Source organism: Cherax quadricarinatus, unplaced genomic scaffold (genome assembly GCF_038502225.1).
Source record: "Cherax quadricarinatus isolate ZL_2023a unplaced genomic scaffold, ASM3850222v1 Contig222, whole genome shotgun sequence".
NCBI lineage: Eukaryota > Metazoa > Arthropoda > Malacostraca > Decapoda > Parastacidae > Cherax > Cherax quadricarinatus.
The window spans coordinates 186,580-214,199 of NW_027195248.1; the positions used below are offsets into that span (position 1 = coordinate 186,580).

At 43.5% G+C, this 27,620-nt stretch overlaps 1 protein-coding gene across 2 annotated transcripts in view; it reads right to left on the reverse strand.

Annotated features, from left to right (window-relative positions):
* Positions 1-25,524, reverse strand: part of CarT (Carcinine transporter) — a 68,947-nt gene extending 43,423 nt beyond the window's left edge. For both annotated transcript variants that reach the window (XM_070080203.1, XM_070080202.1), the window contains exon 1: positions 24,225-25,524. In XM_070080203.1, the coding sequence (XP_069936304.1) occupies positions 24,225-24,431 (207 nt within the window). In that variant the 5' untranslated portion in view covers positions 24,432-25,524. The remainder of the gene's footprint in view (positions 1-24,224) is intronic.
* Positions 25,525-27,620: the final 2,096 nt, after the last annotated feature.

Consider the following 27,620-nt stretch of genomic DNA (forward strand, 5'->3'; position numbering starts at 1 on the left):
CCAGGTACTTATGGGGTAACCGTTCAATACCACCACCAACGAACTCTTCAGGCTAAACAGCATGCCCAGCTTTACATTCCCTGAATCTCCACCTTCTACAGACATAATCAAATCCACCTCAAATATTGTTAATGTTTCCACAGCTCCACCACCACCACCACCGCCTCCATGTGACGAGACTCCTCCAAATCCCACCAATTAGAGGCCACCACCACCACTGTAATGAACCAATCAGCTACCTCGCCTCGTCTGCCCCAGCTACCTGCCAAGAGAGCTAAAACACTACCACCTGGTGAAGAACTCCCCACTGCCTCGGCTCACTCAATCACTCCTTCAACTGTTACCACTGCCAGCCCTCCTGTGGCTGCCTCAGCCTTGATAATGATCCTGAATACGCTGCTTGGCCTGCTTTCAGGTTCTACACAACTGACCAATACAATGACGAAATGATTGCCCGAGAAATTCACCATCGACTCCAGGACGGGACTCTTTAAGTTTACCTGCGACTCGAATTCTATCTACACCACTGAAGAAATTATTCAACTCGTCAAAAAGCGTATAGCAAAAACCAATACCCAGACTGAAGTGGATTACCTCTCAAGAAAGAAATTCAGATACCTACAGAACGGTTCAATCCACTAGCAAGCTTTGCACCTACAAATCACCGTGAAGCTGAGTTCCCAACACTCAGGCCACAGCCTAAAGCTGGGGTGTGGCTCCATTGGACCCGGTAATGGCTATTTTCTCGGCCTTTCCCGACACCGCCTGCTGCTGTGCAGCCTCATGAGCCTTCCTCGCATCGCCAGCTGCTGCACAGCTGGCATACTCATCAAGACACTCCCATGACTGGGAGCTAAGTCTGGGTCACCATCTGGAAAAGACCCGGGTTGGCAAATGTACCGGCGAATCTACAACAACAACAATCCACCGGCTACAAAGGCACCTCTTGTACTGCCAAAGAAGCGAGGAAAACATTTCAAGGAGGGCAACCCACATCGGAACATACAAAGGCATTCGAAGACTCATTCGAATAGTATAGGGTTTGTCTCCCTCCATTATAAAGACCGTAGCTAAGACAGAGTTACCAGGAAAAAATGACACTAATAGTAGAGAAAACCCTGCTACCAGTGTCTTGTTTCCCGCTCGTCGAGTTTTGCCATTGTCTACCTACTTTTCATGAGAGTCTGCGTAACTAGCAGAGAGCTGGAGAGCAACCATAAGACCCAAGAAATGACTCATACTCTTCGGTGTTTGCTTGACCCTAGTCAAATACAAGTAACAGTATGTACCATAAATACCACTCCACTCATCTGATGCCACTGAAAAATCACAATTTGCCGTTGGAAGTAATCGAAAAATGGATCACAATTAATACGCACACACACGCAAGAAGGGGCCAGGAGCTGTGAATCGACCTCTGCAACTACACATAGGAGAGTACATACACTGGTGAGAAGTGAAAGCTTTCTTGCTCCTGTGGGTGTATGATATACTCCTTTGTTCCTAAAATAATGTTTGAAATGCAACATTTTAAAATTATGAATAATTTAAAAATGCCAGACAATTTATCCCGAGTAAGCCTATTTATTATTTATCAAGTAGGAAAAAAAGAACATTTCACACCTCCATGGAAGATGTGTTTATTTAATATCACATACCTTTATGCCACTCCCATGCAGCTAATCACTAGTGATCCCTTCCTTAAATCACTTGTAAAAGCAACTGCTCAAGAAGAATTTTTTTGCCTAACTGGTAGTAATAATTTATCACAAGTTACATACAGTGATGGATCTAGGTAGGAGTCTATTGGCAGGGCTGCATCTGCTCTTGCTGTCACCTCGCTAGTTAAGAACGATAGGAATTATGCTGAGTTAGGCATGAGAATTTACACCTGGGCGTCTACACTGGAAACTGAATTGTTTACCATCCTAATGGTGCTAAAGCTAGCTTATGACATCAAGTCTGTGATTATTAGTGATTTTATGTCATTACTGAAGGCTCTTGACTCACATAATGATTCGAACATGTTCATTGGAGAAGCCACGTATACTCGTAGATACTCAAAAATCTGGGAAAATGGAATAAATGTCCAGTTGTTATGGATTCCATCACACATTGGATTGCTCCTTCATAGTAAAGTTGATATGTTAGCCAAGAGAAATATCCTAAAGGAAAATGTAGAATATAACTGGTGTATCTGTGTTTACCATTAGGGAGAAGTAAATAATGAAACTGAATGTTATAGGATTGCAGTTAGATAACATGAACGTATATAAGTACGTTCATGGAGCAACTTACAGTGTGTACAGACTGACTGAAGTTGTAATGGCCAGGCCTAGGCTTGGTTACAAGTACTTTTGGCAGTTTGGCACATACACAGATGATGATCAATCCAAATGCAAAGTATATAGCCAGCCGTAGTATGTTTATTCAGGTATACACAAATACAGTTACATAGTTTATCATACATAGCGGCATATGTGTAGAGAAACCAGGATAACCCAGAAAAGTCAGACAAAGTGACTTATTTCCATTGGGGTCCTTTTGATACCTTATTATTATTATACTATAAAGGAGATATACTAGGAATGAGGTAAAATGAGTTATTTATATTTACATGTGTTACCAGGAGTTTACCTGGAGAGGGTCTCAGGGGTCAACGCCCCCGCGGCCCGGTCTGAGAGTAGGCCTCATGGTGGAGCAGGGTCTGATCAACCAGGCTGTTACTGCTGGCCACACGCAAACTGACGTACGAACCACAGCCCGGTTGGTCAGGTACTGACTTTAGGTGCCCCTCCAGTGCCTTCTTGAAGACAGCCACCAAGGGTATATTGGTAATCCCCCTTATGTATGCTGGGAGGCAATTGAACAGTCTTGGGCACCGGACACTTACTGTGTTGTCTCTCACTGTACTCGTGGCGCCCCTGCTTTTCATCGGGGGAATGTTGCATCTCCTGACGAATCTTTTGCTTTCATAGGGAGTGATTTTCTTGTGCAGGTTTGGTACCAATCCCTCCAGGACCTTCCGAGTGTATATTATCATGTATTTCTCTCGCCTGCGTTCGAGGGAATACAGATCACGGACCTTCAACCGTTCCCAGTAGCTTAGGTGCCTTATCGTACTTATGTGTGCCATGAAAGTTCTTTGTACACTCTCCAGGTCTACAGTGTCGCCAGCCTTGAAGGGGACAGTTAGTGTACAGCAATATTCCAGCCTAGAGAGCACAAGCGATTTGAAGAGAATCATCATGGGCTTGGCATCCCTAGTTTTGAAGGTTCTTATTATCCATCATATCATTTTCCTAGCGGATGAGGTAGATACATTGTCGTGGGCTTTGAAGGCGAGATCCTCTGACTTTATCACTTCCAGGTCCTTCACATTACTTTTCCGCTCTATTATAATGTTATAATTTGTTGTATACCCTGACACATTTTTAATTTCTTCAAGTTTCCCATATCTGAGTAGTTGAAATTTCTCCTCGTTGAACTTCATATTGTTTTGAGTGGCCTATTCCAAGATTTGGTTGATGTCCGCTTGGAGTCTCGCGGTGTCTTCGATGGAGGTCACTGCCATGGTAATCCGGGTGTCATCCGCAAAAGAAGACACGGAGCAAGGCTAACATCTCTATGTCAGAAATGAGGATGAGGAATAGAATGGGAGCAAGTACTGTGCCTTGTGGAACAGAGCTTTTCACCGTGGCTGCCTGGGACTTTACTCTGTTTACTAATACTCTTTGTGTTCTATTTGTCAGGAAGTTCTAGATCCATCTACCAACTTTTCCCGTTATTCCTTTATCACGCATTTTGTGTTCTGTTACACCATAGTTACACTTGTCGAAAGCTTTTGCAAAGTCTGTGTATACTACATCTGTATTTTGTTTATCCTCTACAGCATCCAGGACCTTGTCATAGTCGCCAGAAACTTACCACACAGGTCAGCTGTTTTAAATAATCTTCCTGGCTACATCACATATAATCTAGTGATACCAGTGAATAGGAGAATACAGTGTTATAGTAGCAACTAACCAGTAATATAATGGTACTTAGTGGAGTGGAGTGACTTTCATTAGTTTTTTCTCTTTCTTGAAATACCAGACGTATACAGTGAAATTCATATAACCTGTAGTTATCAGCGGTCGCAATATACACAACGAGAAGCAAATATTACTGCAAAAAGAAGCGTCTTTCCACCAATAATTCCACCAGTCAACTATAGTGATAATATAGCATTTGTTGTGGTGGAGACGGAAAAACCTAGAAAAGCTAGATACAGTGATCTATAAACAAGGGTTGAGACCTCGACCGTTCGTCATTGTAGGAGCTGCCAGCAATCACGGGGTCTTCAACACGCAAGTTATACTTTTGTATCAATCAAATCACATATTACTCAGTTAAATAATTTCCAGTAGTTCTTTCATGTGATAGCCAAATCACCGACCAGTATGTTTTAAATAAGTGACCCACTGATCAGATCCGACTGGGTCCGAACCCTTGACTGGTTTCGAATCCTTGACCAGTTTCAAACGGATTCGTTGGACAATAAAAGCAGACTGTAAACAGATGGGGTTTTAGGCGCCCTTATCAAACACAAACAAATATAAAACAGGAACGTACACTGGTAAGCTGTCCTAATATACAAGTACAGTTAGAAATAGAAATACAAATAGCTAGAGCTGCACTTTAAGGAGGTTATTAATAGAGTATTCAAGAGGTTACTAGTAGAATTACAGTAAATCATCCATTCAAATCATTGTGAAGCTCGGTGTAGTCTGCAGTCAATCAAACAAACGTGCTTCCACATGGATAAATTGCCATTTTTGTGGAAATTGGTGTCACGCCCCTTGTGCAGATATCCAAGAACTATCTACAAGCAGTATTAAACCAGGGAAGTGTTTTTGGGTATGCCCAAATGAGATAAATCTGTGGACTAAAATCACATTAGTATTAAAAGAGGATAACATCAAAGCAGCCTTCATAGAAAACCTGGAAGCATTCTATAACAGATGGGAAAATAAAAAGTCTGGGCTGGATGGTATCGCCCTTGGTGCTGGCCAGGTAGTCAGAAACTGTAAGGCTGGAGGTGCTGCCCAGGTAGTCAGTAAATGTGGGGCTGATAATGCTGTCCTGGGAGACAGTAATGGTGGAGCTGGAGGTGCTGTCCTGGTAGGCAGTAATGGTGAAGCTAGAGGTGCTGCCCTGGGAGAAAGTAATGGTGAGGATGGAGGTGCTGTCCTGGGAGACAGTAATGGTGAAGCTGGAGGTGCTGTCCTGGGAGACAGTAATGGTGAGGATGGAGGTGCTGTCCTGGGAGACAGTAATGGTGAGGGTGGAGATGCTGTCCAGGTAGTCAGTAAATGTACGCAGGAAGGGATGCATATAAATGACCCCGAGGGAGACAGGAGCTGTAGTGAGGAAACAAGTGTAGTCAAAGACAAGATAAAACCAATATTACAAACTAGTAATAACACAGGAGATAGCAAACAAGGGGACTCCACTAGCATTAGCGAGGATACATTACCAAAAACAACTGGTGAGAGCCCCATCGTTAGTGCTAGTGAGGATAGGAAAGACACAAGTAAACATGCACCAACAGGGAATACAGTCACAGAAACCCAAGGCAAACGGAAACCAAGCCTGTGCACATACTATGCACTTGGTATCTGCAGGCATGGGAAATCTGGAAAAACAGATGGGACGTGCAACTTTGACCACCCTAGAAAATGCCGTGCCCATATGACAACAGGAAAATGCAAACTCCCTTCCTGTAAGCTTTTTCACCCTGAAATATGTCCCTCTTCAGTACAGGAAAGACTGTGCTATAACTTAAATTGCCAGGCACACCATCTAAAAAGGACAAAAAGATACAAAACATCCAGACCAAGGAAAAACCTAGGTGGCCACAGCCACTCAAGAGGGAGAGGTTTTTTAGTGCCAGGAAGAAAAAAAAACTGGCAAGAAATGGCAGAAATCGTACACCAAATCCAGTCATTCCTGGAGTGGAACCACAGTTGATGGCCTTCACTCCAAACCAACAGATACAGATACTAATGCCGAAAAAAAGTCCCCCCAGTACCACAAATACCACCAGTCTGATGACATTCTTTTTTGCAAATATACAGGGTCTAAAACCAGCAATGAACAACAAAATTCCTTTCATCCGTGGACTGCTTGCAGAGGCAAGTGCAATGTTCGCGGCTTTCACAGAGACCCACATGAAGGATCACTTGTACAACGAAATATGGATCTCAGGGTACAACCTATACAGATGCGACAGAGTGAACAGGCAAAAGGGGGGGGGGGTAGCCTGTATATCGCAGAGTCACTTGTTTGCACAGAACCGCTTAATGCCTCAAATGATGTAGTGGAAGTTTTAGCAGTAAAGATCGAGAACCAAAACCAAGTCATTGTCGTAGTCTACAAGCCTCAGGATGCAACGTCCCAGCAATTCCAGGAACAGCTGTTAAAAATTGACCACTGTCTGGAAAATCTGCCAGCTCCTGCCCCCAACATCTTGCTCCTTGGGGATTTCAACTTAAGGCACCTAAAATGGAGGAATATAGCAAATAATGTTGTTGCAGTGATAACTCCAGGAGGCAGCTCTTACGAGAATTCACACACACACGAGCTTTTAAATCTCTGCACAAAATTCAACTTAAACCAGCAAATAATAGAGCCTACTAGACTGGAGAATACACTAGACCTCATCTTCACTAACAATGATGATCTGATAAGAAATGTCACCATATCAAAAACAATATACTCAGATCACAACATAATCGAGGTTCAGACATGTATGCGCGGAGCTCCAGACCGACATAATGAGATTAGTCATGAGGGAGCCTTCACCAAATTCAACTTCAATAATAAGAACATAAAGTGGGACCAAGTAAACCAAGTCCTAACCGATATAAGCTGGGAAGATAGACTAAGCAACACAGACCCCAACTTATGCCTAGAACAGATTAACTCGGTGGCACTCGATGTATGCTCAAGGCTTATTCCTTTAAGAAAAAGGAGGAGTAGATGTAAAATAGAAAGAGACAGGCGCTCCCTTTACAGGCGACGAAAAAGAATAACAGAGCGGCTAAAAGAGGCCAATATATCTGAAATGCGTAGGGAGTCACTGGTCAGAGAAATAGCAAACATCGAACTTAAGCTAAAGGAATCTTATAGGAGTCAGGAATTGCGGGAAGAACTAAAAGCCATAAATGAAATCGAAAGAAACCCAAAGTATTTCTTTTCCTATGCCAAATCAAAGTCGAGAACAACGTCCAGTATTGGGCCCCTACTTAAACAAGATGGGTCCTACACAGATGACAGCAAGGAAATGAGTGAGCTACTCAGGTCCCAATATGACTCAGTTTTTAGCGAGCCGCTTACCAGACTGAGAGTCGAAGATCAAAATGAATTTTTTATGAGAGAGCCACAGAATTTGGTTAACACAAGCCTATCCGATGTTATCCTGACGCCAAATGACTTCGAACAGGCGATAAATGACATGCCCATGCACTCTGCCCCAGGGCCAGACTCATGGAACTCCGTGTTCATCAAGAACTGCAAGAAGCCCCTATCACGAGCTTTTACCATCCTATGGAGAGGGAGCATGGACACGGGGGTCGTCCCACAGCTACTAAAAACAACAGACATAGCCCCACTCCACAAAGGGGGCAGTAAAGCAATAGCAAAGAACTACAGACCGATAGCACTAACATCCCATATCATAAAAATCTTTGAAAGGGTCCTAAGAAGCAAGATTGCCACCCATCTAGAAACCCATCAATTACACAACCCAGGGCAACATGGGTTTAGAGCAGGTCGCTCCTGTCTGTCTCAACTATTGGATCACTACGATAAGGTCCTAGATGCACTAGAAGACAAAAAGAATGCAGATGTAATATATACAGACTTTGCAAAAGCCTTCGACAAGTGTGACCATGGCGTAATAGTGCACAAAATGCGTGCTAAAGGAATTACAGGAAAAGTTGGTAGATGGATTTATAATTTCCTCACAAACAGAACACAAAGAGTAGTAGTCAACAGAGTAAAATCCGAGGCAGCTACGGCGAAAAGCTCTGTTCCACAAGGCACAGTACTCGCTCCCATCTTGTTTCTCATCCTCATATCTGACATAGACAAAGATGTCAGCCACAGCACCGTGTCTTCCTTTGCAGATGACACCCGAATCTGCATGACAGTGTCCTCCATTGCAGACACTGCAAGGCTCCAGGCGGACATCAACCAAATCTTTCAGTGGGCTGCAGAAAACAATATGAAGTTCAACGATGAGAAATTTCAATTACTCCGATATGGTAAACACGAGGAAATTAAAACTTCATCAGAGTACAAAACAAATTCCGGCCACAAAATAGAGCGAAAAACCAACGTCAAAGACCTGGGAGTGATCATGTCGGAGGATCTCACCTTCAAGGACCATAACATTATATCAATCGCATCTGCTAGAAAAATGACAGGATGGATAATGAGAACCTTCAAAACTAGGGATGCCAAGCCCATGATGACACTCTTCAGGTCGCTTGTTCTATCTAGGCTGGAATATTGCTGCACACTAACAGCACCTTTCAAGGCAGGTGAAATTGCTGACCTAGAAAATGTACAGAGAACCTTCACGGCAGCATAACGGAGATAAAACACCTCAATTACTGGGAGCGCTTGAGGTTCCTGAACCTGTATTCCCTGGAACGCAGGCGGGAGAGATACATGATTATATACACCTGGAAAATCCTAGAGGGACTAGTACCGAACTTGCACACGAAAATCACTCACAACGAAAGCAAAAGACTTGGCAGACGATGCAACATCCCCCCAATGAAAAGCAGGGGTGTCACTAGCACGTTAAGAGACCATACAATAAGTGTCAGGGGCCCGAGACTGTTCAACTGCCTCCCAGCATACATAAGGGGGATTACCAATAGACCCCTGGCAGTCTTCAAGCTGGCACTGGACAAGCACCTAAAGTCGGTACCTGACCAGCCGGGCTGTGGCTCGTACGTTGGATTGCGTGCAGCCAGCAGTAACAGCCTGGTTGATCAGGCTCTGATTCACCAGGAGGCCTGGTCACAGACCGGGCCGCCCACACAGGGGGCGTTGACCCCCGGAACTCTCTCCAGGTAAACTCCAGGTAATCACATTATACTGCATTTGTGTTTATATTGCCAGGGTATCTAGGTGGTTGGCTATCTTGCTTCTTAGAACCCTCTCAAAGATTTTGATGATATGGGATGTTAGTGCTATCGGTCTGTAGTTCTTTGCTTTACTGCGACCTTTGTAGAGTCGGCTTCTACCCTTCAAACAGACCTGTTTGCCATACTCCTTGCACTCAAATGCGTCCATGTATCTAAGGTTGACACTTTAATTGTAACTGATTCTCTGTCATCCATAAATGCTCTCAACTCATTAAGTATAAATTGTGGCATGCTTGTGTCAGAAGCCAGACATAGGTATGGTAAGATTGTGGACAGTGGAGTCAGAGTGCACATGCTGTGGATTCCATCTCACATTGGTCTTCAGATGCATGATAAAACTGATAAATTGGCTAAGCTGTATGCTTTCAAAGAGGGAGTAGATTACAATCTTGGCTTGTCAGTTAGTAGTTTAAGAACAATAATACTAAAAGAACTTCAATTGAATTTTATTGACTCAAGTCAGTCCATCTATCATCATTCCATCATGCAGGAGGAGCCACATGTCTATGGTGCATCCAACAAAATAAGCAGACTCTTGGATGCCACTACCGCCCGGCTCCGGCTGGGTTACAAGTATCTTTGGCATGTTAAATCCCCACCACCAGATGTAGACCAAACGAAATGTAAACTTTGCCAGATGGACTATTGTCACACCTTGCGTCATTATGTACTGGAGTGCGATAAAATTAGTGAATTTAGAAACAACTCACTCAGAAATGTTCAAGAAATGGCAAAGTATTTTATCCACAGTGGTATATTACAGACCATTCTGGAGAAATACCCTGACTTTGCTAGCTGTAAATAATGCATTACCACGTGTGTGTGTGTGTGTGTGTGTGTGTGAGTGTGTGTGTGTGTGTGTGTGTGTGTGTGTGTGTGTGTGTGTGTGTGTGTGTGTGTGTGTGTGTGTGTACTCACCTAGTTGTACTCACCTAGTTGAGGTTGCGGGGGTCGAGTCCGAGCTCCTGGCCCCGCCTCTTCACTGATCGCTACTAGGTCACTCTCCCTGAACCGTGAGCTTTATCATACCTCTGCTTAAAGCTATGTATGGATCCTGCCTCCACTACATCGCTTCCCAAACTATTTCACTTACTGACTACTCTGTGGCTGAAGAAATACTTCCTAACATCCCTGTGATTCATCTGTGTCTTCAACTTCCAACTGTGTCCCCTTGTTACTGTGTCCAATCTCTGGAACATCCTGTCTTTGTCCACCTTGTCAATTCCTCTCAGTATTCTGTATGTCGTTATCATGTCCCCCCTATCTCTCCTGTCCTCCAGTGTCGTCAGGTTGATTTCCCTTAACCTCTCCTCGTAGGACATACCTCTTAGCTCTGGGACTAGTCTTGTTGCAAACCTTTGCACTTTCTCTAGTTTCTTTACGTGCTTGGCTAGGTGTGGGTTCCAAACTGGTGCCGCATACTCCAATATGGGCCTAACGTACACGGTGTGCAGGGTCCTGAACGATTCCTTATTAAGATGTCGAAATGCTGTTCTCAGGTTTGCTAGGCGCCCATATGCTGCAGCAGTTATTTGATTGATGTGCGCTTCAGGAGATGTGCCTGGTGTTATACTCACCCCAAGATCTTTTTCCTTGAGTGAGGTTTGTAGTCTCTGGCCCCCTAGACTGTACTCCGTCTGCGGTCTTCTTTGCCCATCCCCAATCTTCATGACTTTGCACTTGGTGGGATTGAACTCCAGGAGCCAATTGTTGGACCAGGTCTGCAGCCTGTCCAGATCCCTTTGTAGTTCTGCCTGGTCTTCGATCGAGTGAATTCTTCTCATCAACTTCACGTCATCTGCAAACAGGGACACCTCAGTGTCTATTCCTTCCGTCATGCCATTCACAAATACCAGAAACAGCACTGGTCCTAGGACTGACCCCTGTGGGACCCCGCTGGTCACAGGTGCCCACTCTGACACCTCGCCAAGTACCATGACTCGCTGCTGTCTTCCTGACAAGTATTCCCTGATCCATTGTAGTGCCTTCCCTGTTATCCCTGCTTGGTCCTCCAGTTTTTGCACCAATCTCTTGTGTGGAACTGTGTCAAACGCCTTCTTGCAGTCCAAGAATATGCAATCCACCCATCCCTCTCTCTCTTGTCTTACTGCTGTCACCATGTCATAGAACTCCAGTAGGTTTGTGACACAGGATTTCCCGTCCCTGAAACCATGTTGGCTGCTGTTGATGAGATCATTCCTTTCTAGGTGTTCCACCACTCTTCTCCTAATAATCTTCTCCATGATTTTGCATACTATACATGTCAGTGACACTGGTCTGTAGTTTAATGCTTCATGTCTGTCTCCTTTTTTAAAGATTGGGACTACATTTGCTGTCTTCCATGCCTCAGGCAATCTCCCTGTTTCGATAGATGTATTGAATATTGTTGTGTGTGTGTGTGTGTGTGTGTGTGTGTGTGTGTGTGGGTGTGCGTGCTTGTGTGTATGCATGTATTAGTACGCTCATGTGCATGTGTCTGTGCGTGCGCCCTCGTGTGTGCATGTGTGCGCGCGCGCGCTGGTGTGGGTGTATGACCAACTTAATATTTGTATTTATAACTCATTACAATTGTGACCAGGTGTGGACGTATCAGTGGCTCATTACTTTGTAATTTGTTCATGACTGTAACCATGTATAGGAGTGAGGCTGATTCATTATCTTTGTAACTTGCCATGATTGTGACCAGATCTACCTGGAGTTCATTACCTTTGTAACTAGTTCAGCTATCATAACTTTGGGGTCAAGTCCCTGGACCCATTATGTACCTTTGTAATCTTTTGACTACCGCCCACAGGATGGGTATGTGGTGACTACCGCCCACAGGATGGGTATGTGGTGACTACCGCCCACAGGATGAGGATGGGGTGCATAATAAAGATATTAAACTAACTAACTTTGTAGAGTGGGGCTGTGTCTGTTGTTTTTAGTGTGTGTGGGATGACCCCTGTGTCCATGCTCCCTCAATAAAATGCTGAAGGCACGCAATAGGGGCTTCTTGCAATTCTTGATGAACACGGAGTTCCACGAGTCTGGGCCTGGGGCAGAGTGCATGGGCATGTCATTAATTGCCTCTTCAAAGTCTTGTGGCGTTAGAATAATATCCGAGATTTTTAGGATGATCAAATTTTGGGTTTCGTTCATAAAGAATTCATTTGGATTGTCGACCCTTAGTCTGGGTAGTGACTCGCTGAGTCATATTGGGATTGTAGTATATATCGTCTGAGTATGTCCCATCAGGCACCTTTTGGGTCTCTTCTTGAACTGGTTCATGCTATGACTGACTTTGACATGTCCAGGCAATCTTTTCCATTCCTTTATTGCCAAAGAGTATGGCTTCCGTTTCCCCGAGGTGTAACGATAGTTTGTTGTCTACTAACCATGTGCTGCAGGACTCCAGTTCCAGTGTTATTACATTAGCTATATCTTGTGGGTCTTTACCTGACACTAACAGAGCACTGTCATCCGCATACAGTAGGAGTTTGCACTTGACACTGATGGGCATGTCGTTTACATAACATAGAAATAATAAGAGACCCAGAATACTACCTTGGGGAACTCCACATGCTATCGGCAGGGGTTCTGATTCTGCTTTGTTGATTTTGACATTTTGTTTCCTATTGCTAGATAGAACTTAAACCAGTCTATGGAACCTATGGCAATAGCTTGAAGCGTCTTACATAATATATTGTGGTTGACCCTATCGAATGCCTTTTGCGAGTCTAAGGTTACCATTCCTATAAAGTTCCTTATCAACATTTCAGTTCTCATATAATCCATCAGATTAATTAGGGAGGTGTCGGTTGAGTAAGATCTCCTAAAGCCTGATTGGTAACTATGAAGAATATTGTTGTCATTAAGATATTTTACTACTTGACAGTACACTGCCACTTTCTAGAATTTTGGATATTGCACTGAGTATACTAACAGGCCTATAGTTGTTGACATCAGACCTATTATTTTTCTTGAAGATAGGAGTAACTCTAGCTTCATTGAACCCCTCTGGTACGGTATTAGTGGTTATGGATAGATTTATTATGTGAGAAATGCGGATTGTCTATTCAGAGGCACCATCTTTAAGGAACTTAGACGGGATGTTATCTGGGCCGGTGCTCTTAGTTGGGTTTAACCTGCTTGGTTCTTTTTGCACGAAGTCATGAGATACACTTACTAGTTGAGAACTGTTTGGGATTACCCTTTTATTGGTATAGTATGTTTTAAACTTATCAGAGTCTGTGTTAAAGGTATTTGATGCAGCTGGTAGTTTACTTACTAGTGTTGATGCGACAGTTGTGTAGTATGAATTAAAAATTTTTGCCACTTTAGTTGCTTCATGCATACCTCGTTATCGATATTTAGTACTATGTTAGATCTATCTACAAGTTTATGGCTATACCCAACTGTTTTAGTTGTTGCCAGAGCTGTCTAGGGTTATTCTTGTATTCTTCGATTTTTGAGCAGCAGTGCCTTGCCGTTGCGCCTTTTATAAACCTCTGCACTCTGTTCCTCACCCTTTGGAATATCCTGTCTGTTTGCCTTAAATCTTTTTAGCAACTGGTCTCTGAATTTCATATTATCTAACATCTCAGTAGTCATCCAGGTTTTGGTTCTCCGTTTAATCCTCTCTTTAACTGGTGCAATATTATCAAGGATGGTAGTGAACATTGCTTTGAATTTTTCCCAGGCATCAGTTACATCCGTGCAACTTGTTATCACTGTCCAGTCACAATTGTCTTGCCTATTTACCAGTGTTTACTGTAGTTTCTAGTTGATCTCATTTTTATTGTCCTGTGTTGGCCTATCCGTTCCCTAATGATTTTCCTGGTACAGTAAATGATGAAATGATCACTAAAACCTGTGGTAATGACGCGTGACTTACTAATGTTCTCAGAGCAGTTACACAGTATGTGGTTGTTGTGATAGAAACACAGGCCTTATCTCTAGGCTTTATTGAACATAGAATCTTCATAGTACTTCTGCAACAACAAAATATAATGACTAGCACATCTAATAACGGCTTCTACAGGGATGGTGATGTCTTGCATATGTCAAGAGAAAAGTTATAACTACAGGCCACATATTTAAACTCACCATGTAATCTGCATCACTGATAAATGGATATAGTAGGAGAGAATCACACACCATGTGTTGGGGCCCATGACACACGCCAAACTGTTGTTGTTGTTAAGGGCCACGAGAGGTGGTGCAGTATTATCCTGCTGCTGCTCCCCACAGGACCAGTATCACTACAGTGGTCAATTAGGGTGGCTGAGAATTATGTGATCCGGGTTGATGTATTAATTAGTTGAACGTAACTATTTAAATCCAGTGTTTGCTTATACCTTTTACATAGCCCGTTATTTTGCTGTTGAAAACAGATATTGAAGTCTCTCGGTATTACTGTCTTGCAATTGTTATCAAGTCCGGACAAGACTCGAAAAGTCCTCTAAGAACTAGTCATGGGTGGGAGGGCGGTAACTAGTTCCTACTAAGATGAGTTTGGTCTTGGGAAGCAACACTTCAAACCATAGAATCTTCAGTTTTTGTCATTCAAATCAGGTCTTGGATTACAGGCTAAGTCATTTCTTATGTAGACACATACACCACCACCTTTTCTATTCCTGTCTAAGCGTTTTATATTGTAGTTAGTTTGTTTAATATGTTTATTATGCACCCCATACCCATCTTGTGGGCGGTAGTCAAAAGATTACAGAGGTACATAATGGGTCCAGGGACTGGGCCTCAAAGTTTTGATAGCTGAGCAAGTTACAGAGGTAATGAATTCACAATTTACAAAGATAATGAACTCACAATTTACAAAGGTAATGAACTCCAGGTAGGTCTAGTCACAATCATGACAAGTTACAAAGGTATTTACAGATTACAGAGGTACACAATGGGTCCAGGGACCGGGCCCCAAAGTTTTGAATATTGTAACCTTCTGTTTTGACCTCGTCGTCAGTCACCGTATCATCCAACCACTTACTGAGGAATAAAGAGATAGTATAATAACCAATGTGACATGTCAAGATATCTTATTAATAAAAATAAGATACCAGATATATTAAGCAAATTTCCTAAATTTGCTTTTAATGGGTAAGTGAACTGTAGATATAAGTAAGTAAGTAAGTAAGTAAGTGTAGTGATACTGGTCCTGTGGGGAGCAGCAGCAGGATAATACTGCACCACCTCTAGGGGCCCTTAACAACAACAACAGTTTGGCGTGTGTCATGGGCACCAACACATGGTGTGTGATTCTCTCCTACTTTATCCATTTATAAGCGATGCAGATTACATGGTGAGTTTAAATATGTGGCCTGTAGTTATAACTTTTCTCTTGACATATGCAAGACATCACCATCCCTGTAGAAGCCATTATTAGATGTACTAGTCATTATATTTTGTTGTTGCAGAAGTACTATGAAGATTCTATGTTCAATAAAGCCTAGAGATAAGGCCTGTGTTTCTATCACAACAATTTATTGAACATAGAATCTTGGGCTACCTGGTGGTGATCCTGCGCTAGACTACATCACAACATGGAGCGTTTACTGAAACCTGAGAGGCTAGACTGTGACCCCAGCTTATCAACGGCTGTTCAGGAATGGAAGCACTGGTTTAAGACTTTCGAAAACTTCTTGGGAGCCCTTCCTAAAGAAGATCTAGATAAACTAAGTCTGCTCATCAATTTTGTGTCACCTAAGATATATGAGGCTATTTCTGAGTGTAATACCTACGAAGATGCTATCAAAACCCTCAAGTCTCAGTATATTAAACCTACAAATGAAATCTTTGCACGCTATCGCCTTGCAACTCGCCGCCAGCAGATTGATGAGTCCTTAGAGGAATACTTTCAAGCACTGAAAATTTTAGGTAAGGACTGTCACTTCCAAGCAGTGACAGCTGCTCAGTATTGTGAAGAGTCCATCAGGGATGCTTTTATCAGTGGCCTGCAATCACCAATAATAAGGCAGCGTTTATTGGAGAATAAAACTCTCGACTTAGCCGCTGCCTTTGACCAGGCAAGAGCTCTAGATTCAGCCCAGAAGAATTCTGAAGTATACAGTACCACTCAGCCTTCTCGAGTGGTAAGTGCTGCAATTCCTGACCAAGACTCTTGCAATGAAGTTACTGGGGAACCTGCCTCAGTGACAGCAGCAGCAGGTACGGTGTGTTTCTTTTGTGGTTTTTCAAGACATCCACGTCCAAAGTGTCCTGCTCGTGAAGCAATGTGCCATGAATGCCACAAGAAAGGTCACTTTGCTAAAGTATGTCGTGCTAATGCATCAACAAGAGCTAGTGCCTCCACACATTCCAGTGATCATGCGACTCTAGCAACAGTGACTTCTGCGGCTACTCCAAATTCACTGTCAAAGGCAGTTGTAAAAGTATTCATCAAAGGAACAGAAGTAGATGGTCTTATTGATAGTGGCAGCTCAGAGAGTTTCATCAACCTTGACTTAGTTAAACGGCTCTCCTTGACTCTACATCACTCATCAGGTACCGTTTCCATGGCATCAACATCTCTCTCTATTCAGACCTTAGGGTTTTGTAAGGTAAATCTCAGAGTTAATGGAAAGGATTATCAAGATGTACATTTAGCTATTCTACCACAACTGTGCTCTGATGTTATCCTTGGTCAGGACTTTCAGAAGCTGCATGGTAGTGTCACCTTAACATATGGAGGTGAACTGCCTCCTCTTGTTGTCTGTGGACTTAGCACTTTAAGGGTAGACCCACCAAAGCTGTTTGCAAATCTTACCGCGGATTGCCATCCTATATCAGCTAAGTCACGCCGCTATTCTTATGAGGATCGGATGTTCATTGAGAAAGAAACTCAGAGGCTGCTGAAGGAGGGTATTATAGAACCGAGTGATTCCCCTTGGCGTGCACAGGTTGTTGTTGTTAAAGATGGTTATAGGAAACGGAGACTGGCTATCGATTACTCTGAGACAATCAACAAATTTACACTTCTTGATGGGTACCCTCTACCTCGAATTGACGATACAGTGAACAAAATTGCTCAGTACTATGTGTTTAGTACAATTGATCTGCAGAGTGCCTATCATCAAGTCCCTATAAGGAATGAAGATAAACCATACACAGCGTTTCAGGCTAGTGATGGCCTGTATCAGTTTACCAGAGTCCCTTTTGGAGTCACCAATGGGGTAGCCTGCTTCCAACGAATTATGGATTCACTCATTCAGGAAGAGCAACTCATGGGAACCTACGCGTATTTAGATAATGTTACCATTTGTGGCAAGACCCAGGAGGAACATGATGCAAACCTTGATAAGTTTTTGGAAGCCGCCAAGAAGAAAAATATCAGTTACAATGAGGAAAAGTGCACTTTTTCAACTAAAAGGCTTAGCATCCTTGGTTATGTAGTGGAAGGAGGTTCAATATTCCCAGACCCTGAACGACTACGACCTCTACGGGAACTTCCAATGCCTCAAGACAAAAAGTCACTCCGAAGAACTCTTGGTCTCTTTGCTTATTACTCACAATGGATCTACAACTATTCAAGTAAAGTCCGCCCATTGAGTGCTACCACATTTCCTGTGACAAAGGAAGCAGAAGCCGCTTTCCATACTCTCAAACAGGACATTGAAAACTCAGTAGTTCAAGCCATTGATGAGTCCCTACCATTCGAAGTGGAAACGGATGCATCTGACATTGCCATTGCTGCAGTCTTATCTCAGGCAGGACGACCAGTAGCCTTCTTTTCGAGAACTTTTCAAGGATCAGAGAAATGTTATGCTGCTGTAGAAAAGGAAGCCCAGGCCATCATAGAAGCAGTTCGCCACTGGAGGCATTATTTAACTGGTAGACATTTCACCATAAGGACTGACCAACGGTCCGTGATGTATATGTTCGACAAGAGGCACAAAAGTAGGATAAAGAATGACAAGATATTACGCTGGAGGATGGAACTATCGTGTTATGACTTTGATATTCTGTACCGACCGGGTCAAGAGAACATCTCACCTGATGCATTCTCTAGGTCCCACTGTGGAGCAGCATGTCATGATTTGCAATCACTCTCAGCTCTCCACAAGGCTTTGTGTCACCCAGGATTTACACGCCTGTACCATTTTGTCAAATCAAAGAACATGCCCTACTCAGTGGAAGATGTGCGACAAGTGATCAGAGCATGCAGAGTATGTGCAGAGTGCAAGCCAAACTTTCATCAGCCAGAGAAGACTCATCTCATAAAATCCACCCAGCCTTTCGAAAGATTGAATATAGATTTCAAAGGACCTCTACCAAGCACAAATCAGAATAGGTATTTCCTTAACATAGTAGATGAATATTCAAGGTTTCCCTTTGTATTCCCCTGTGCAAATATGGCTGCTTCAACTGTTATTAGTTGTCTTTCACAGTTGTTCTCTATTTTTGGTATGCCAGCTTATATCCATTCAGACAGGGGATCCTCGTTCATGAGTAACGAACTTCAGGAGTTTTTGGCTAGCAAAGGTATTGCCTGCAGCAGAACAACAAGCTACAACCCTCAAGGCAATGGTCAAGTGGAGCGGTTCAATGGTACTATATGGAAGGCAGTTACAATGACATTAAAGTCGCGCAATCTACCTGTTCAACACTGGCAAACTGTCCTACCTGATGCTCTTCACTCTATTAGATCACTGCTGTGCACAGCTACTAATGCAACCCCTCATGAAAGACTCCTCAACTATTCACGTCGTTCCTCTACGGGAGCCTCCGTGACCACTTGGTTATGTCATCCTGGACCCGTTCTCCTGAAGAGTCACCGTAGGATGAACAAGACGGATCCTTTAGTGGAAGAGGTAGAGCTCCTGCAAGCTAATCCACATTACGCCCACATTCGCTACCAAAATGGTGAAGAGACTACAGTATCTACAAGACATTTAGCCCCAGTTGAAATCCCTATTAGTGTGGAATCTCAAGATACACCAATAGATGTGAAAGATGCTTCGTTTTCTCCTGGAAAGCCCCTTGAGACTACCCCTATGGAAATAGAGGATTCTGCTCCAGCAGTTAATCAAACCCCGCTGGAAAATATCGAACCTGGTGAAGAGGCTCAAGGGCTACGAAGGTCGGGACGTGTACGTCGCCCACCTAACAGTTTGGGAGATTACTGTCTCTGATATTTTAGAAGGGGGAGATTGTAGTGATACTGGTCCTGTGGGGAGCAGCAGCAGGATAATACTGCACCACCTCTAGGGGCCCTTAACAACAACAACAGTTTGGTGTGTGTCATGGGCACCAACACATGGTGTGTGATTCTCTCCTACTTTATCCATTTATAAGCGATGCAGATTACATGGTAAGTTTAAATATGTGGCCTGTAGTTATAACTTTTCTCTTGACATATGCAAGACATAACCATCCCTGTAGAAGCCATTATTAGATGTACTAGTCATTATATTTTGTTGTTGCAGAAGTACTATGAAGATTCTATGTTCAATAAAGCCTAGAGATAAGGCCTGTGTTTCTATCACAACAGTAAGTTTATTCAGATATACACAAATACAGTTACATAGAATTATCATACATAGCAGCATATGTGTAGAGAACCTAGGATAACCCAAAAAAGTCAGACAGAGTGACTTATTTCCATTGGGGTCCTTTTACCTTATTATTATAATATAAAGGTTATAATATTTTCTTATTATTCTACAATGAAGATAACATCTTATTATCATACTAAAAAGACTATCTACTACACCAAGGTCATTAAGACTATCTACAATACGAGGGTCATTACTAGGAATATGGTAAAATTTACACGTATGTTAGCTAAAAAATAGAAAATCATTCCCCTCCCTTTCTGTAGCTACATTCATCAGACACCTTTTGGCACTCTTCTTGAACTGGTTCATGCTATGACTGGCTTTGACATGTGTGGGCAGTCTGTTCCATTCCTTTATTGCTGTACAATAAAAGGTGTTTGAAGCCTGTCCAATGACTGTGGGTACTACAAAGTTGTGCTCTCTCCCCCTAGTACTATGATTGCTTTGGTTCCCAACCTTGACAAAATTGACAGCAAGATATTCTGGACATTGTTTGTGAGCAATTTTATAAACATGATTTAGCTTCAGTGGTTTTACTCTGTCTTCAACATTCAGCATATCCAACTGCTGTAATTCATCCTGGCCTACATGTTCTCTTTGTCCCAGCCCCAGGATGAATCTTACGATTTTGTTCTGGGTGATTTGCAGTCTATCTTTCAGTTTTTTTGTCAAGGCAGAGTACCAAGAAGAGCAAGCGTAATCCATATGGCATTGTATAAGGGCTAGACATAGGGTCCTGCGAGCCTCAGTAGATAGACACTGTGCTTGTCTATACAGGAACTTCAGTCTGGCATTCGCTTTCTTTACTACACTGTTCCCTATCAATTCTCCTGACATGCATGGGTCAAAGGGGATTCCCAAATATTTTACTGATGAAACCAAAGTGATGGGCTCCCCATTACATTGAACATTAAAATTATTTACCCTTCTCAGTTTATGTTTCATGCCAAAGAGAATGGCTTCAGTTTTCCCTAGGTGTAATGATAGTTTGTTGTCTACTAACCATTTGCTGCAGGACTCCAGTTCCAGTGTTAAAACATTAGCAATATCTTGTGGGTCTTTACCTGACACTAACAGAGCACTGCCATCTGCTAGTGTATTCCTGTAAACGCTTTTGGGTCCAATTTCCTAGGCCTTTTGTGTATCCAAATGCTCTTGAGCTACTCTCCACAGTATGGATATGGGTTGCATAATAAACTAGCCACTTCGGTGGCAAAATCTTTTATTCTCTGAATTTTCTATCAAGCCATCTTATAGTTAGTCTGGCAATACCTATGAAGTGAAGCGTTTTCTATAATAGTTAAGAAGAGAGAATTGTTCGGAGTGACTTTATTTTTAAGATGTAAACATCTAAATAAAATACTTATGAGAGTATTTTATTACATCTTCAGAAAAATCCTGTGTTTAGTCATATTTAAGGCATGTAATTTATTTTTACTTCATTCCTTCAAATTTAATGCTCAATCAGCTGGAAAGCTATTGCAAAAAGATAAAAAATGGTTAACTTTGAGTTTTTATGACTCTGATCGCAGGTTTAGGTAGGTAGGTAAGGTATGTCAGGAAATAGCATCGACACCATGACCAGCCCTTCTAGGGTAGGGTAGGTGCCTGAGCCCGAGCTTGCAGCTCACAAGCCTGTCATTCCCATTAACCCCCTTGGGGCGGGGATGACAGACCACAGAGGCCCTACGAGCCCCGTGAGGGCGGGGAATGTGGCTAGGCCTGGGGACAGTTGGTCCCCAAGATGAGAGGGTACTTGTACCTCCTCTCATGGCAGACTTAGGTCTCAGACACTCCCTCGACAGGGAGCCAAGGCCGGGCCACCACTTGGAAAAGGCCCGGGCCGGGAGAATACCGGCGAAGCTTTAATAATAATAATAATAATCAGGAAACAAGACACGTGTTTCCTGACTCGGGTCTTAGTCAGATGATGACCCGCCTTTGGAGCTTTTGGTCATCTAACCGAGGCCTTCCGAAGGCTTACCGGTCCACCCCTTTAAAAATTATGATCAGTTTAGTATCTAGTGACCGCGGGTTCTACCCCACCCATGGTATGGTTTATTTTGCTTTCATCCCAATATCTGGAATATGAGTATTCTTGATAGATGGTGAACGGGTGACATACAGCCTTAATGATCTTTGTGTGTCGATATTTAGGACTGATTAACCAAACAATCGCGTTGATTGGAGTGGGATGAGTGTAGGAGCTGGATGGTGTGAGAGTAACTTATAAGAATTTTTTTTAAACAGATTAGTTTAACAGGTAAAGTGTTGTCATTTAAATGACCAGCTCTTTCTAATGTATACCACCACCACCCCTGAGATGCAAACCACACCAGTCGACTAACACCCAGGTATATACTTACTGCTAAGTCGACAGGGTCAGTAGATGTAAGATAAGATTATGTTCGGATTTTTAACCCGGAGGGTTAGCCCAGGATAACCTAATAAAGTCAGTGCGTCATCGATGGCTGTATCTTATTTCCAGTGGGATCTATTAATCTTCCCCCAGGATGCGACCCACACCAATCGACTAACACCAAGGCACCTACTTACTCTAGGAAAACAGGGACAGCAGGTGTAAGGTGACTAACACCCTTCAAAGACCACAACAATGTATCTATCTCATCTGCTAGAAAAATGGTAGGATGGATAATGAGAACCTTCAAAACTAGGGATGCCAAGTCCATGATGGTTTTCTTCAAATCGCTTGTGCTCTCTAGGCTGGAATATTGCTGTACACTAACTGCCCTCTTCAAGGCTGGCGACATTGCAGACCTGGAGAGTGTACAAAGAACTTTCATGGTATATATATGTACGATAAGGCACCTAAATTACTGGGAACGGTTGAATGTCCTTTATCTGTATTCCCTGGAACGCAGGCGAGAGAGATACATGATAATATACACTTGGAGATGCAACATTCCCCCAATGAAAAGCAGGGGCGCAACGATTACATTGAGAGACAACACAATAAGTGTCCGGGGTCCAAGACTGTTCAACTGCCTCCCAGCCTACATAAGGGGGATTACCAATAGACCCCTGGCTGTCTTTAAGGCACTGGACAGGCACCTAAAGTCAGTACCTGATCAACCGGGCTGTGGTTCGTACGTCAGCTTGCGTGCGGCCAGTAGTAACAGCCTGGTTGATCAAATCCTGCTCCACCATGAGGCCTGGTCTCAGACCGAGCCGCGGGGGCGTTGACCCTCGAAACCCTCTCCAGAGAGAGTCCAGATACAGGTAATTACAGTAGGTGTACGGAAACGTGCCCAGCGTTTCCATCCGTGACGTGGATCGAACCACGGACACTCAGTGAGTGGGCTGAGCACTCAGTGATGTAGGAGTAGCAGGGTCTGGAAGTGGACCTCTACACTCAAACATAGCTAAGTAACACTGGAAGTGGACCTCAACACTCGACACAGGAGTTATGTAGGAGTTTCCCTCAAATGCCTACTTCGTTTCAGGCACGGAGCCTGTAAACCATCCATTAAATAAGCCAATGAAATGTCATAATATTTTTGTAAGTAATACCAATAAATAATAGCAGTAATAATTTAAACGAATATATAGCTCACCGAGGGTAAAACAAATTAAATACTTCTATAGTCTTTGCCGCACCCAAGGCATGCAATTGTGGCCAATACCACATGTATGATATCGAGTTATAATCACATTCCAGCATAAACACTGTGAGCTCTCCGAAAAATTATTTCTATACAACATTTGGCAAATTGCAAATAAATAGTGCATATAACTTTGGCACCTGGCCAGCAGCTGAACCAGTCAGGGGAAAGACTTGAATAAAATAATTACGGTGAATTCGTTATCTGATCATTTATAGCACTGTGCCTCTGGTCGGTGTTTAGTTTAACAGTGTGCTGCTCAGAGAGTTGCACTAGTGTGTCCACATGTTTGCACAGGTTGTTGATAATCGAGTAATCTGACTTAGTGTGTCTCGTAGCTCGATTACTAGCGCACTCAGCTCACAGACTGAGGTCCAGGGGTAGATTCCCGGTACGGCTGGAAACAGGACGTTCTTCCTTAATGCAATTGCTGTCCATGTTCACCTAGCAGTAAAATAAGTACCTGGGTGTTAGTCGACTGGTGTGGGTCGCATCCTGAGTAGTATATCATTGATATCAGCTAGGTCTGTATACCTTGTACATATACTTGTAAAAGTAAAAATATTATCATTAATATTAGAAGCTTGCGCTGGTTGATGGTTGAATGATCTGACTTAGTGTATCCAGATGCCTGCATGGGATGATCAATTTATCTTCCTGTCTATTGTCTTTTGTTTTTTTATGCTATTTACTTATATTCACTATCAAATATTCTCAGTGTTTTTTATAATTTATTTTAAAAACGTGTGTGTGTGGTTGCATACTGATGTTCGGAGAGCTGAGTCTGTATTTGCATTATTTTATGTGTTTTCATGGTTTCAACCTGCTGCCGGCCACACCTCCCTCACCTCGCAGTGCTTGGAGTCACTGAGTTTCTTGAAGGCGTCCCTCCGTGCTCTGGTTCCTGGACTGCCACCAGCGGAACACGGCACAGAGCACTGATTGTCCTCAGACAAATCATTCATGATGCCGATGATGTCTTGCTTGTGCACCAGTGCCTCTTCTGGCTCCTCTATGATGTCACTGTGAGGGCACTGTCTGAGCTCCTGCTTCATGGTGACACTTTTCCCAGAGCCTCTCTCACTGGCTGCAGCCAAAGCAAAGCAAGGACGGGTCTTATATGAAAATGTGTGTGTGTGTGTCTGTGTGTGTACTTGCCTATTTTTTGTGGTTGCAGAGATCGAGACACAGCTCCTGGCCCCGTGTTTTTTGTGTGTACTGTGTGGTGTGTGTGTGTGTGTGTGTGTGTGTGTGTGTGTGTGTGTGTGTGTGTGTGTGTGTGTGTGTGTGTGTGTGTGTGTGTGTGTGAGTGTGTGTGTGTGTGTGTGTGTGTGTGTGTGTGTGTGTGTGTGTGTGTGTGTGTGTGTGTGTGTGTGTGTGTGTGTGTGTGTTTGAGCGTGCTTTTGAGTTGTGTAAACGTTCGTCTATAAGCACAATGAAGCTTCATAAATAGGAAAGAGCTGACTTCGGAGATTTAGTAGCAAAACCAGCGTTCTGAAAATTGTGGTCTTTTTAGTGTACTTTCAGAAGCTCATTGAACTTCACCTTTTTACACCTCACTTTGATACATTAAAACACTGCCTCTGATACCTGTCTGTTTGGACAAGACAGGTCAATTATGTGGAACTTGTTAATGCATTTTGTGTTACACAGTTCGTTACCTCAACGTAACATGTGTTCACTGTCTATGCGATTTTTTTTACAATAAGACAACATATACAAAAGGTGTAATTAAGTTCACATTGCAACACTTCGGAACTGAACAGTGGGGCACTGGTAGGCGTTAATGTCCATGGAATTCGTGCATGGGCGCTTATGGTGGTCCCTGACCGTCAATTAATACGAAAGCAATGCACGTTTCAAATACACTGGATAATCCTCTTCACCTCGTTGTAGTAGGTCAACAGGTAGGTAGTGTCTGTCGTGCGAGCCTCCACAAATCTTTGTGATGAATGACCCACATTTGCTTGGCGCTTTACAGGAAATGTATCACAGTAATTTACTGCCTTGAATTTAAAGTATTTGTCATCCACGAGGAGAATCGACCTCAAATGATTTTATCAAGTGATACACAGCAAAGAGGTGATGATTCGGGAGCTGTGTATGTGGTGAGGTGGTCTGGTTTCGACACACTGTCTGTCAACACCACTCTGGTCTGCTTGGTGTTGAAGAAGGAAGCACTATAAATGTTAAGTCCCTCCGTTCCCTGGGTAGAGAGGGGAAGGAGCGAACTAGGAACGGGGGAGAGGGGGTAGGAGAGGGGGTGTATTGCTTATATATATTTACCTGTATGTGGTTACATGCGTGGTGCTAGTTAATGGCCATGCCACTCAGGTTGCCGGTTGCCATATTTACTCACTCCTAGCCTCCTGGGATATGTCATACCTACTCTTAAAATTGTGTATGGAGTCTGGAATACTGCTGTACACTAACTGCCCCCTTCAAGGTAGGCGAAATTGTTGACCTGGAGAGTGTACAGAGTATTTTCACAGCACACATAAATACGATAAAGCACCTAAATTACTGGGAACGGTTGAATTCCCTTGATTTGTATTCCCTGGAACGCAGTGAGAAAGATACACGATTATATACACGGAAAATTCCAGAGGGATTATTACCAAATTTGCACACGAAAATCACTCCCTATGAAAGCAAAAGACTCGGCAGGAGATGCAACATTCTCTGGATGTCTTCAAGAAGGCACTGGACAGGCACCTAAAGTCAGTACCTGACCAGCCGGGCTGTGGTTCGGGTTGCATGAGGCTAACAGCCTGGTTGATCAGGCCCTCATCCACCATGAGGCCTGGTCACAGACCGGGCCGCGGGGTCGTTGACCCCCGAAACCCTCTCCAAGTTATATGTGTAGAGAACCTTCTTGAAAACAGTCAGGGATATATAGGTAATCTCCCTTATGTATACTGGAAGGCAGTTGAACAGTCTTGGGCATCGGACACTTATTGTGTCTCTCAATGTACTCGTGGCGCCCCTGCTTTTTATCGGGGGAATGTTGCACCTCCTGCCGTGTCTTTTGCTTTCATAGGGAGTGATTTTCGAGTGCAGGTTTCGTACCAGACCCTCCAGGACCTTGCAAGTGTATCATGCATCTCTCTCGCCTGCATTCCAAGGAATACAGATCAAGGACCTTCAACCGTTCCCAGTAATTTAAGTGCCTTATCGTACTTATGTGTGCCGTGAAAGTTCTTTGTACACTCTCCACGTCTGCAATGTCTCCAGCCTTGAAGAGGGCTGTTAGTGCACAGCAGTATTCCAGCCTAGGGGGAACAAGCGATTTGAAGAGAATCATCATGGGCTTCGCGTCTCTAGTTTTGAAGGTTCTCATTATCCGTCCTATCATTTTCCCAGCAGGTGAGTTAGATGCATTGTTGTGATCTTGGTAACAGTGATGGTGTAGTAGTAGTGAAAGTAACGGTGTAGTAGTGGTAATAGTGGTGGTGTAGTAGTTTACCTGGAGTTTACCTGGAGAGAGTTTCGGGGGTCAATGCCCCCGCGGCCCGGTCTGTGACCAGGCCTCCTGGTGGATCAGCGCCTGATCAACCAGGCTGTTGCTGCTGGCTGCACGCAAACCAACGTACGAGCCACAGCCCGGCTGATCAGGAACTGACTTTAGGTGCTTGTCCAGTGCCAGCTTGAAGACTGCCAGGGGTCTGTTGGTAATCCCCCTTATGTGTGCTGGGAGGCAGTTGAACAGTCTCGGGCCCCTGACACTTATTGTATGGTCTCTTAACGTGCTAGTGACACCCCTGCTTTTCATTGGGGGGATGTTGCATCGTCTGCCAAGTCTTTTGCTTTCGTAGTGAGTGATTTTCGTGTGCAAGTTCGGTACTAGTCCCTCTAGGATTTTCCAGGTGTATATAATCATGTATCTCTCCCTCCTGCGTTCCAGGGAATACAGGTTTAGAAACCTCAAGCGCTCCCAGTAATTGAGGTGTTTTATCTCCGTTATGCGCGCCGTGAAAGTTCTCTGTACATTTTCTAGGTCGGCAATTTCACCTGCCTTGAAAGGTGCTGTTAGAGTGCAGCAATATTCCAGCCTAGATAGAACAAGTGACCTGAAGAGTGTCATCATGGGCTTGGCCTCCCTAGTTTTGAAGGTTCTCATTATCCATCCTGTCATTTTTCTAGCAGATGCGATTGATACAATGTTATGGTCCTTGAAGGTGAGATCCTCCGACATAATCACTCCCAGGTCTTTGACGTTGGTGTTTCGCTCTATTTTGTGGCCA